Source organism: Elaeis guineensis, chromosome 10 (genome assembly GCF_000442705.2).
Source record: "Elaeis guineensis isolate ETL-2024a chromosome 10, EG11, whole genome shotgun sequence".
NCBI classification, from domain to species: domain Eukaryota; kingdom Viridiplantae; phylum Streptophyta; class Magnoliopsida; order Arecales; family Arecaceae; genus Elaeis; species Elaeis guineensis.
Window position 1 is genome coordinate 25235196 of NC_026002.2, and position 13620 is coordinate 25248815.

The 13620-nt window shown below is 40.7% G+C and overlaps 1 protein-coding gene across 1 annotated transcript; it reads right to left on the bottom strand.

Annotated features, from left to right (window-relative positions):
- Positions 1-256: 256 nt before the first annotated feature.
- Positions 257-10001, bottom strand: LOC105059898 (ent-kaur-16-ene synthase, chloroplastic). Its single transcript, XM_073244145.1, has 14 exons — positions 9856-10001; positions 6493-6545; positions 6128-6413; positions 5858-6038; positions 4508-4725; positions 4292-4412; positions 4108-4205; positions 3788-4005; positions 3555-3667; positions 3378-3476; positions 3071-3286; positions 2832-2973; positions 2508-2753; positions 257-690 (listed from the first exon to the last, which is right to left on the bottom strand). The coding sequence occupies exons 1-14, from the start codon at positions 9980-9982 to the stop codon at positions 367-369; spliced, it is 2442 nt and encodes an 813-aa protein (XP_073100246.1). The 5' UTR covers positions 9983-10001; the 3' UTR covers positions 257-366.
- Between the last annotated feature and the right edge of the window lie 3619 nt (positions 10002-13620).

Sequence of the window (13620 nt, forward strand, 5' to 3'; positions counted from 1 at the left end):
CCTCATTTGCCGTATGGATTCCAAAGCGGCTCCCAAAAAAAAGTAAAAAAAAAAAGAAAGAAGAATGAAGACTAATAATATTAGTATGCGTTACATCTTATATTTATATATTATAAATAAAATATAAATATAAGATATAATGCATACTAACAGTTTGTGGTGAGCGGCTTATTGAATATTCAAGCTCAGATATATATTCCAACATCATGACATAATAAAATAATAATATGACGCCACCGTATTCTATCGAAGGTCAAATTGAATCTTCAGTGGATCACTCTATTCAATAAAGAGATATGAATTATGTCTAAAAACAAAATTTCTTTTGCCTTTATATTATAGAATACATGTAGATAAATCTTTTTATCAATTAACAACTGAAAATTTGTGACCAACTTTAATCGGTTTATAAATCACTGCATTCACTGGATTAATCATTTCCGTTGGTGATGAGTGTCCGTCATTTTTTATATAAAAACGATGCACCGTTCTGCTCATCTTCCAAAATAGTTCCTTGCACGCTCTTGGCACCACACTTCTCTCATTCTGCAACACTAGTCTCAGCAATTCTTCTCTGCTAGAGTCAATTATGCTTTGAATCTCCCTAACAGCCTCTTCTTCAGAAGTGGAACCACAACCATGAACAATACGAAGCAACACACTATTCAATTTTCCTTCTTTGCCTTCCCTCTGCCAATATGCTCATTAGTTTCAAAACAAATTATCAATCCACAACTATAGGTAGAGCTTCATAGCAAGGATATTAATCTCCACTAATATGTTAAGCTACAATCACCCTAAGCAATACATTACATAGAACTAGAAAACTACCAAGTGGACAATATGGTAAGTTTGAGGTTAGTCTTACTCCTAGGAGGAAATCTGACTTTATTGCATTTTACCTGAGCTATTTGGCTTGTCCTTGTTATCAAAAGAAAAAACACCATCAAATTTGCTGAGATATCTTGCTCTTTAAGGGAGGAGGTATTTATTTGGTAATATGAAACATAAGTGATCACTATGGGGCAGGACAAACTAACAATTGAGGCTTTAAGGAGAGGTTATTTATAAGTAAAATATAAATAGTGTTGTTCAAAAATTTTGTTCATTATTATGTTCATCTCATCTCCTTACTTTCTCAATATTTCAACAGTTGCTTGATCATTTCGCCTTCTCATCAAGTTCATCCCTATACTAAATAGTAAGTACACATGTTTTTTCTTCCAATATTTGTCCATAACATTGAAGAGCATTGAAATAAATGGAGCAACATCCACAGGTTACGAATTTACGGATGTAGATGATGAGACAAGCTTTTAGAGGCATTAATGTGTGAAAGTGGCATCTAAAACAATCAGCAAATATGCCTTATGTTAAATGATCTTATTGATAGAAACAAGCTAGATACACTCAAGGAATTTGGTGATGGAATATTAAGAGCCATGTAGTCCAATGGAGAAAGTTCTATATCAAAACAAAGTGCAAATTTTAAAAAAAATAAATAGCATTATTTATACAAATCCTTTTTGAGGCCTCACAAGCAAGATGTCAACAAATCTCAGGAAGATGGGTGATTGAAGAATCATCAGTATTAATTTGTATCTTTTCACATAAATGTTATGATGCTTTACATATCCAAAATATTTAAAAAGTTAATTTTGCAAAAATTTGCTTCATAAATGATATTATTGTTGATTGTTGGAGCCTAGAACTGTCATTGTGGTGTAGAATGTGTACTTTTACAGTGCACAGTTAAACAAAATGCACATCCAAAATATGAAAAAAGAATATATATTTTAAATGATCAAAACTAGTTTTTTTCATTAATAGAAAATCATCAAATATAATCTTTAACAGGAACCATTTTTTATTTTGTATCTTTGAGCATCTATCTGCAGCAGCATTTTACGTACTGATATATGCTGGATAGTATGGGCATACCGTACTGAAATAACTCCTTGAAATCGAAAATCAGAGACATCTATTGGTTGACCATAAACCTATGCTTCCATGTCCATAAATCATAATGATAAACAGAATAATGCATGTCGTCTGATAGCATACATCTTATTGATTATTATTTGTTTGTGTGCACTCACATGTACATACACAGACATTTTCTTTCGGCATGCGGGGGAATTGAGAAAGGAAACCAGAAAATTTTAAATGGAGGTGTTGTGATGAAATGTGACAATGAAATCTGTGTCAAAGAACTTAAACATGGATGGGAGATAATAGATAAATAGGAAGGATGAATCCAATAAAATGTACAAGGGAACAAGCTCGAAGGCTTGATTATCTCAAGTGCATTATGCACATAAGAATGCTCATGCATGCAAGTTAAGAAGACATGCTGAACGAAGCATAACCAGTTTGACTCCCTAGATTTGTCATCTTTGAAGATCCTGTATGATGTCCACGCGGGAATAGCTCTTTGGCAATCAGACCATGATATTTCATTCAATGAAGTATATAGTGAACATAGAAGAGAAAAACAAAAATATTACCTCAAAACTTTGCACGTCATTAAGGAGACGCCCACAGATGCTGACTAGTTTGAATAGATTATGATACTCGGGATCACCAATGACATCATCTGAAAGCTCTGGTCCAACAAAATAGAGTGCCGGGAGAATAATGGGTCCTAAAGCAAATGTTATGTATCCAGTTGCCATGTATTCATCCACAGTGGGCACTGCCTTGGTCCTCGCCCACTCTGCCTCTTTCATCATTGCTCTCATCAAAGTAAGCCACTGCCAATTATAAGGCCAAATGTTACAACCCCCTCAAATATACTTAGCTGAAAATAGAATTGTGACATAAGATCTCACAAGCTCAATTAAATGGTTGGTGACGCTACGCTTTTGCAATGCAGATGCCTTAGCTCCGAGTTCGTTAATTGTACTGTAGATAGCAGAATAGATAATTTTGACTTGTTCGGAGCAAAACTCTTTTTCATGAGTTCCATCCCACCTGTTAGAGATTTGAGGAAAAGAGCAGGATCATCTATACACCTAATAACTTAGATCAAGCACTAAAGTAAGACCAATGGGGCAAAAGAAAGTCATACTTCTCCGTCAATGATATCAGATTTTCCAATTCCTCTATGGATCCTCCACGGTCAAAAAAGTCATCGACGACGGTGGCTAGCACACTATTTTTGGCCCATGACATACGAGCATCAGAACTTTCAGGTGAGAATAACGTAGCTGCAGCAGAGAAATAGCAATATGCTTCTTTCTGCCGAGCAAATTCTAGATGATCCAATCTGTTTTCTTTGGCCCAACTGTTCAATTAAAATTATCAGCATACACAGAACTAAGAAAAGGAATAGGCTTGTGTTTCACTTAAAAAAGAGGAGAGGGGGTGTTATGTACCCCTCAAGATGCTGGAGTTCTTCGCGGTATATAGACTGACATAAATTGAAATCTTCCAGTGCCAGTTCTAACAGATCCTTGTCATCAATGCCAGAAGACCTGATAAATGGTTTGATACATGAATCATAAGTGCAAATGCAAGACAAGAATTTCTTTCCAGACAAAATAATTACTTACATATACGATGTTTTGAGAACCTGAAAGTTTTCAACTTTAAAGTTCTCGATATAATTCCTGTGCTCTAGGCGATCCATGTTCGAATAAAAGGGAAACTGAAGTGCATAATCCACCTGAGATGATAAGAATTTGAGTTTGGAAACTTTCATTGCTATTTCCAGATGTATACAAATATTCTATTCTGAACATGCAAGTATATATTGAATTTTTATCAGCTCAAATCAAAAACTTGCCTCCTGAGAAAAAACTTGGAGTCCATGCTCTGAATTGGTCGATAATTCCTCTCTCAGAAAATTACTTGACCAAGAGCCTAGTTTATCAAGAACCAGCTCATTTGGTAAGATTTTGGTTTGTGATGCCCTGTATAACTCTAGAAGTGTTTTCATATCTTTCAGATGTCCTTGGATTGAATTGAAGAAAGGGCTTGCATCACCAAATCGAGTTAAGGCGTCTGCATCACATGTCAGCATATATATTAAACCAACACTAAAGATAGATGGATACACCATAGTAGCCACAATCCAAAACCCTATGGCTTAAAAATGGAAAGTACCTGATGATACATCAAATCCATTCATACGCAGCAGACGAAATGCCAAGGCACATGTAGCCATGTCTGCATCGATCTCTTCATCATTCTTTAACCAGCATCTGAATTATAGGTGAAGTCAGATTTGTAATGAGAATGGTGGTGCTATAAGATGTTTTAATTTCAGGGCACTTTTTAAGCTCCCTACCTATATATTCTGTCCAAAATGTTCTTTATCTCATAACTAAAGTGTCGAGCGATTCCAAGTCTCTCAATTTTGTCAACCACACAAAGAATGGTATGGATATCGCTAGGATATGAAGTGGGAACTGTATGGAATCAACGGCAAAAAAGTTTCAGCCTTTCAAAAGTCTGAAATATTAACAAAATAATGTTTTCAAAATAATAAAACAGTGGCATTTACCTGAACTGCCAAACTTCTGTAGAAGCGAACGCAGGTACTCAAGGGCTTTAGCATTGTATATGTGGGTCAGTGCAGCAGCTGTTGTGGAAGGTGAATTGAACAGTGATCCATTTTCCCCCTGGTATTTCATAACCTGATGCCAATCTTGTGACTTGCCCAATCCTTCTGCAACATACGCCAGATAGGCTTTCGTTCCCTCAGAACTGTTTTCAGACACCCTGAACAAAAATACATGAATTTTACTATTTAGCAACTACAGAAGACAAACATGTGATAATCAAAAAGATGTAGATGATATAAGTACTAAGAATTTCATAGCATAATTAAGAAATCAGGCTATGGTGATACTCCAGTAGAATGTTATGCTACTTTCTAAAGACCGTTCGATGCAATGAATTAATTAAACTGTATGTATTATACAAAGGTTATCAGGATTTTCCATGTGATTCTTCATTGGGAATAAAATCTAGAAAGCTGCACGAGATATGAAGTAGTTTATGGCTACTCATAACTGTGGGTACCAGTCCGAACCAAGTGGAACTGCTCTTACTCCTCAGTACCAACCCATATTGCCTGGTTTTGGAAGTTGCATGACTTGGAATGAGAAAAATATTGAGAGCCTATCTTGGTATGAGGTGCATACCAAACCGGTAATGCACTGGTATAGCTTTGTAGACCTTGCCAGTAAGTACCCAAAAAACTAAAAAGTTATTTGATTATGTCTTCCTCAACCTAAATCTCCAACCAGCATTTTGTCTTGTTTTGGTTCATTGGACGAACATGGTTCCAAGTTTATTCTTTCTCAAAGAATTTTTTTAAAATATTTTATTGGTTACCACCTAAAGACCCTTGATACTTGGCAATTCTCATTGACTCTCAATCTTCATCCTCATCTTTTCTACCTTTTATTTGCTAGTGTCCTCACTTAATATCTAATTCTACATTTTGCAATTTCCATGATGCAATTATCCAACCTATCCAATTCTTTGCAAAAGTCTTGAAACCAAGCAATCTATGTAGCTAAGACTTCCTTTGATGTGATTATGAATTAAAATTGTCATGCCTCAAACTGTTATAATATATTAGAAGAAATCTACAAATATGAATATGCATATATCTTGTCCAGTTATATTGTTTAAATACTTACAGGACACATGCACATAGCATATGCATAGCAACAGCGACTTCACAGAGACACAGGATTCTAGAGCAACATGATGAACAATGAGATTACCAAATTGGAATGTAGTATGCTATAGTATACATGTTTTCTCATGAGAAGATTGGTTAGAAAAAATAGGAAAACATCAAGAGAATCCTAAGATATAGATGAGCAAGGGAACGACAAACCTTTGTAGTTCTGAATCTCTTATGTGAAACATAAAATCTATGTCGTTTTGGCTGATAGGAAGATCCAAACCCATTTCAATGGCATAACCAAGCAGTCCAGGAAATATGATCTCGAAGCCAATAGGAGAATGCAACTTCTCATCCATGGCAGAGGAAAAATTGGATCCAACGAAGTGGAGCCCTGCATTTGAGGCATAATGTTCTGTTTTAATGTGCATGCAATAAAAAAAAAAAAAAAAAAGCATACGATCTTGTGTGCTTTGAAGATACCCCTTCTGACATGTTCTTCACCAATATTCCATCGCTTTAGTGCAAGCACACAGGCTAGTGTGGTAGAGAGAGCATCCTTGACAAGAGAGGGATGGTGACCATGAATTCCCCAAGAGCCATCAGAATGTTGATTCTCTATTATCCAAGCAAGACATTCTGGGAAGCATGGAAACTGAGGAAATTCTGGCAGGGGGACCATAGCTACCCATGCAGTGTCATATGAAGAAGCTGAAAGATCAACATTAGGTAGCTGTTCCCTGATTCTTTCCTTTAATACTTCAGCGCCCTATGATTTGATTTGAAAGTTTTAATTCATGCACAAATGCATTTATCAGATTTACAAGAACACAGAATTGGCATCATACCAGAATTGGAATATTGACATTTCTACTCTTCTTCAATCCATGACCCAAATTTGCTGCCAAAGTAAAACAAAAATCAAGAAGAATATGGAAATCAGTTAGAAAATAAGAAATCAAAGGTCAAAATGAATAGAACTGAATCACTGGGGGAGAAAGAGAAAAATGAAAAGATATAATTACTGATAGAGCTGCCTTGCAAACAAAATATTAGCATAAACAATTAACAGTGTATGGTATAACACTTGTTGCTTTTATCAAGCAATCAAAGAAGTATGCTACCCTTTTTTCTTTTTTATTACGATTGATGTGTCTGAGTTGTTAATCAATCATGACTGGTGTTTCCTCCCCGTCTCTCTTTTCTTTACTCTTCACCTCTTTTTTCATTTTTTATCTTAATAAAATTTTAAGAAATACAAGTGGTTAGTCTTTTCGTTCATTTTTTTCTTTCTATGTGTAATTTGTTCTGCATTGCCAGGAGTCATAAATGCCGCAGCCTCCCTTGCTTGTGCTCGCTGGAAATCGAAGTGAAGTCGTCGTTGGAGCTCGAGGTAAGCCTCTCCCTTCTTCCCTTCCCTCTCCCCTTTCTCCCCATGGCCCCAGACCTCACCGTCGGCCGCCGGCTTAGCCAGAAATCCGCCATAAAGAAGTCCCCAGTTTTTGACCTTTTTTCATTGATTTTGCCGCCATTCGGCCCTCGCCGCCGGCCACCCACTGCTGCCCATCGTCGACCGTGACTGACGGTCCTCCGGCCGTGCCGCCACACCTCGCCGGAGCATGAGCCAGTAGCCACCACTCTCCCCCGTTCGGCCAAAGATAAAGGCAGAACAAAAAGAAAGAAAGAAGAAGAAAAGAAAAGAAAAGAAAAGAAAAAAAGAAGAAAAACAGAGAGAGAATTTTCTCTCTGGTCCCTCTCTCCTCTTCTCTCAGGTGTTGGTCTCGCTCCATCCGCTCAATTTCTCCCTATTTGATCCGGGCCCCCAGTATGAATCTAAGGTGTTCCTTTCAAAAGATCTTGACTTGCTTTGATATCCATGCCAACCCCGCCTCGATCATGTCTAGATATTTAAAATTTACTATTGATGAATTCTATTGATTGATTATCTTGATCATAGATTTTTTTTTTGAGAGATACAAAAATTCTTTCTATTTTATCTCTCTAAAAAAGGATGCATCTTATGATAGAATTTCATTTTCATATTCTAGGGATCCTTGTTACTTTGACAAAATGATCCCGAATCGATTTAGAGTCCGAGTGATCTATCGCAATCACTTGATTAGCCATCTTCTTTTATTATTATTTAATTAATTAAAAAAGATTAATAATAACTTAATATTTTAAATAGGATTACTTAATTCATCTAATGAAGTCTGAAGATTTAGAGTGAATGAGATAAATAGACCTCATGCACCTTATTTATTTTTAAATTATACTATTTTTCATGTAAATGATTTGTGGTTGATGAAATTATATTTTTTTTATAAAATAAAAACCAGCATATGAGATATAAAAAGATATATTTTATTATGATCATTGATTTCATAAATATATTTTATGAAAATAGCATATTTATGAAACATAAATTTTATTATTTTGTCATCTATGTATATACATATTTTAAGAAAAAAATATAAAATTTTAAAGACTTTTAAATAGCTATAACAGACTTACGAAAGTGAGGTCAATCAACAAATGGCCCTCTACTAATGGGTATAAAGTTGATAATGAATACGAATTATGAAACTTATCGATTGCGATGACGGCTCTATCATGGATATAAAGTGATCATATTATGAATATCTATAAGTAATATTTTAAAACATGACACGAATAGCTGATAAGAATAATTTACGAATCATATTTATAAAATATTCATAATTTATGCATGTATGATTGATTTATGATTTATTTTATTATATATTTATAAAATTTTTATTTTATAATATTTATTATTTTTTAAATATTATATTATTATAAAAAATTTATATTTGATCCGATAAGAAAGTATAGATTCTACTTATTGAGTTAGTGTAGCGCATATCTTTTTCTTTTTTTGCATCCAGATGAATATGGTTAGGAATGAAGGATGATTGAGGCTCGGGGGTCTACACTAATAAGCTTAAAGATTTTATAGCCGAATCTTAATTTTTGAGATAATTATAGACTTATAATCAACTATTGATGAATTTTTGAGATATAGGTTTGACATATGATTTTGGATTTAGATGCTCTGAACCAATCTTGATTTATTTACTTAATGAATAATAGAATTAAACCTCTTATTATATTTTATTTACGATGGATTTTAGCTAATTATGATTGATAGGCTTCGTGTTATCGAGGATGGTACCTCTCGATAGCATGACCGTATTAAGTTCCGGATTTGGGGCATGACATATAACACTATAATTTGTCGAATAAAAAGTTACAATAAGAACTAAAGGCCTATTCTTTTGTGGATAAATATGATGAGAAAATTGATCAACTTTTCATTGAACAACTTACCCATATTCTCACACTTTTTAAGATAGATAAGTTACTTTTTTATAGATAGCATTTATCCATCAAATGAAAAAAAATCTTATCCACATAGAGGATGGCTAAATCATTTTTTCATCAACCAAAAAAATAATATTTTCGATTCATTTCTAATATACCCTTAATCTTACAATAATAATAATATATTATAATTATATTATATTATATTAATATAAGATATTAATGTAATATAATATATTATATTATCTTATACTATAATATATAATAATAATAATATAATATAATAATATTATATATTAATGTATCATAACATATAATAACATAATATAATATAATATAATATTAATATCTTATATTAATATAACATAATATATATTGTTATATAATAATATAATATAATATATGATATTATATTAGTATATATTAGTATATAAAATATATTATATTATTATAATATAAAATAATATATTATATAAATATATTATAATAATATATTATATTATATTATATTATCATAATATTATAATATGATCTATCATATTATACTATTATATATAATAATATTATATAATAAAAAAATTATGAAAAATATGAATAGATTTTAGTAATTTTTCAAAAAAACTAGTAATACAAAAAAAATATATAGATAACAAAATTTCAAACTATTTTCAATGTATAAAAGAATATGATTAAATTATTTTTTTATCTAAATATTACTTGGAAGATACTTACCCCGAAAAACATAGCATGAAACATAGAATCATAAGCTTGCTGATCTTTTAAAAATAGAACTAATGGAACCAAGGCCTTGTACATATCATTTTATTTGACTAAGTGGAAATAAAGAAGCTGCTTGGAACTTTTCGTACCTGCAAGACCTTTACTGGAAACTGCTCTTGTGGAATGTGTGGTCCTCAAACTAGGCATATAAATATTTGGATATCCAATGCCACAAATGGAACTACGGACAAAAAGAGACGGAAACTGCATCGCCATTTAGCTATAGTTTGGGATGTGTGACTGTGAAGAGGGAGAGACATGACAAGAAAAATCAAAAGATAAAAATAAATGGGAGAAAAGTGGAACAAAAAAAGGAGGAGAAACAAAGCATAAGCTGTGAGTAATGATTTAGATATGTTGCGGCCAATCGCCTCGTCGTCCGATCGTCGGGAAGCGTGCACCTGCAAAAGGAAGTCCGCACTGACCGGAGGCGGCTCCGGCGGGGACCCTCCGACGGTCAAGTCAGAGAGGTGACTGGGCAACAGTGAAATGCAGACAGAGAGCTCTGAGAGGGAGAAAGAGAGAGGAGCGAGCCTGCGTATGTGGGAGAGACGGGCGGATCGACCCCTTGCACTGTTGCCTTCCCCGGTATATATAGTGGAGCACGGTATGGCGCCGTCATTAATGGCGCGGACAAGTGAGGAACTGTCAACTCACTGTAGGCTGTCAGAGCCGCCGTGAAAACATCATGTCGCCGTGTAGCCGTCTAATCACCAGGGTTGACCCGGCTCTCGGCGGGACAATACCCCTAGGTAACTGTGCCGCGTGTCCGTGTCAGAGCTGACAACGTCTGGCGGCCGTACGGCGGTTGGTGGAGTCGGCCGACCCAAGGTCGGTGGCCAACAGAGTGGCGTCGGGCTCCTCCGTCGGTCGGCGAGCTTCAAGTGGGTCGGCTACCGGACCTCTGGGTTCAGTCGGTCGGGAATAGACCGTGGAATGGCCGTGGTTAGCCGCTGATGGCGTCCGTTGGCCTGCCGCCCGACTTACGATCGGCCAGTCAGAGTCGTTCGTCGGGCCGTCGGTTAGTCGGTCGGGCCGCTAGCCGGTCGGGCCCTCCGATAGTCGGTCGGTCGGTCGGTCGGGGCCCCGAGGTCGGGCCCTCCGATAGTCGGTCGGTCGGTCGGTGGGTATCCCCCAACAGTTGCCCCCCTCCACTCCTAAGTCGGGTGGAGAGCTGGCCGGTGCCTTCATTCGGGTAGCAAGACCGGACGACTGGGAGTGGATTTGTCGCATGTGCAGATCCGACCGTACCGTCGGCTGATCCGTTGTCTGACACCTCACGAACCCCGAGAGATCCGAACGTCTAGTCGATGCCAGAAGTCGCGCCGGCGTCCGGTGCCGGACGCCGCGTCTTGTCGTCGCCAGCCGTCACGTCGGTGTCAGAAGATCGGGTGCCGGACGATACGGCGTCAGTCGATCGGATTATTCGGCGCCGATATTGGGTGAGGCGTCCCATCGGGAACGCGGACCGGCGCGGGCGGCCGACTGCGGAGCCAACCCCTGCGCGCCGCGTGTCAAGGTGGTTGGCCGGCGCCCGCTCCGGCATTTAATGCGGGCGGTGCGGGCGTCCCGGGGCGAAGCGCGCCGAATCTTTAGCCAATCGGCGGGCGCCACGCGTCGCGCATCTGGAGGACTTTGGTCGGCGCGGGAGCATCTCGGCCGTCGGTCGGCCCTATATATATATAGGACCTCCCGGACCCTGACCCACATTTGCCATTTGCTGGGGAAACTCTGTCCGGGCGATTTCTCGGTCGTCGCGGGCAGAGCTCTTCTCTACCTCCGGAGGGTCCATCGGGTTCGTGGTCCTCCTTCCCCTTCTTGCTTTCTTCTCTTCTTTCTCTTCTTTCGGTTCCTGCACAATGACCAGGAAACCGACTCAGGGAGCTCGGTCGGGGAACCCGACCGACGACACCCGATCGGCTCCGGAAGATGAGGCCTCCTCGCTTTCGGGGCCGAACGTCGATCAGCTTCGGGAGCACTATCGCATCCCGGAGCAGTTTCGGCTCTATGCTCCAGGGGCCGGCGGTCGGGTCAACAACCCTCCGCCCGGCGACCTGGCGCTGTATGTTGAGGACCTTCGTGCGGGTCTTCGACTTCCGATTCCGGAGTTCGTCCGGAATCTGCTTGATTACTACGAACTCTGTCCGGCGCAACTGGCGCCGAACTCTATCCGGCTAATCATTTCTTTCGCGCTGTTGTGTCAGCTCTTGCCGACCAACCCTCGCGTTTCCCTCTTCCGGGCCTTCTTTGTGCTCCGACCCCACCCTAAAGCCCGAGGGTGGTGGCTCTTCAATCTCCGGAAGGGTCTTGCTTTCATAACCGGTCTTCCATCGTCCATTCATGGATGGAAGAATCAGTTTTTCTTTGTTTCCTCTTCCTCCTCTTGGGGCTTTCCTTCTCGCTGGGGTGTACCCCGAACTGAGGCCAACGACAACAGTCGGGTCGACGTGGACGACCGGGAGGACTTCCACCGACTCAAAGATATGTCGGTCCCGAAGCAGAGGGAGCTTGTTACCGAGCAAGCTCTCTATGATGCTGGCCTGAGTCTGGTCCCCCGAATAGGTATCGTCCGATTCCCCAGCTTTTTCTTTTTATTCGGCTTTAGGGTAGTTCTGGTCCGGCCTCTGACATTGGTAGGTTTTGCAGGGACACCGCCGAGGATGAGGCCGACCGACGCCGAAATTCGTCATTTTGCCGCCGCGAGGAAGAGGCCAGCGTCGGGGGCTGGCCCTTCGCATCCTTCCAAGAGACCAGCTCCAGTTCAGCCGACCGTGGAAGCGTCGGCGACCGAGGGGTCGGAGCCAATCATAGCCCTTGCGGCTCCGACCGTCCGAGTCGAGGAGAGGCCGACCGAGGAAGTGGCCGAAGGGGTGTCGGCGGTTTCGCCGCCGCGGGTGGAGCCGGATGTCGTTCGGGAAGCCGAACATCGTCCGGAGGCGTCCGCTGGCGCAACGGGGGGCGCCGGGTCGAACTCCAGTGTCCCATCGCTGCCAGCCCCGTCGGTCGGGGCAGCTGATCGGGGGAAAGCCCCGATGGAGCCCTCGGAGGAGGAGAGATCAATGCCCCCCAGCGCATACTACCCTGAGGGTGCGTCGGCCTTGGCCGACCACAACCTTGCGAGGAGGTTGTGCCAGGGGATCCTCCTCCCTACCGACGTTCAGTCGTTGCGGTCTCGGCAAGTGACCGAAATGTTGTCGCGGTTCTACCCGTCGATGGTGGAGGTAAGCTTCGCGTCACCTTTTACCTTAGAAGAATTTTCGTTTGCCACATAATTCTGACAAGGCTTCTTTCTGTCGGCAGTTGATCTTCACCATGTCCGAGCTGGAGGCCGGATACCGAAGGTTCGGCGACGTTCGGGCAGCCTTCAAGGAAAGGTCGGCAGCGGCCGAGGCCGAGAGAGGGAGACTGGTCGACCAACTGCAGGAGTCGGTCGATCGGGAGGCCAAGTTGACGGACGAGGTCTCCCGGCTCATGGCCGAACTAAAGTCGGCCAAGAAGGAGGCCAAGCACAAAGGTCGGGTCGTGCGTCGTCTTCGGCGCGAACGGGATGGTGCCACCTCCGAACTCCAAGGGGAGCGCGAGCAACTTCGGGCCAGCCTGGGGAAGCTCGCGGAAACCGAAGAGGACTTGTCCATCGCCCAAATCGACGCCGAAATTGCCAGGGCCGAGGCGGAGTTGGCGAGGGAGGAGCTGGCCCATACTGAGGATGAAGTACGGTCGGCGAGGGAGTCGGCCGATCGTGCGGTTGAAGACTTCCGGGCCTCCGACCGGTACAAGGAGGAGATGCTCGAGTCGGGCTTCGCCTCCTACCGGGTCGGGACGCGGGGGGTCGTTCGGTAAGCCCACAGGACGGA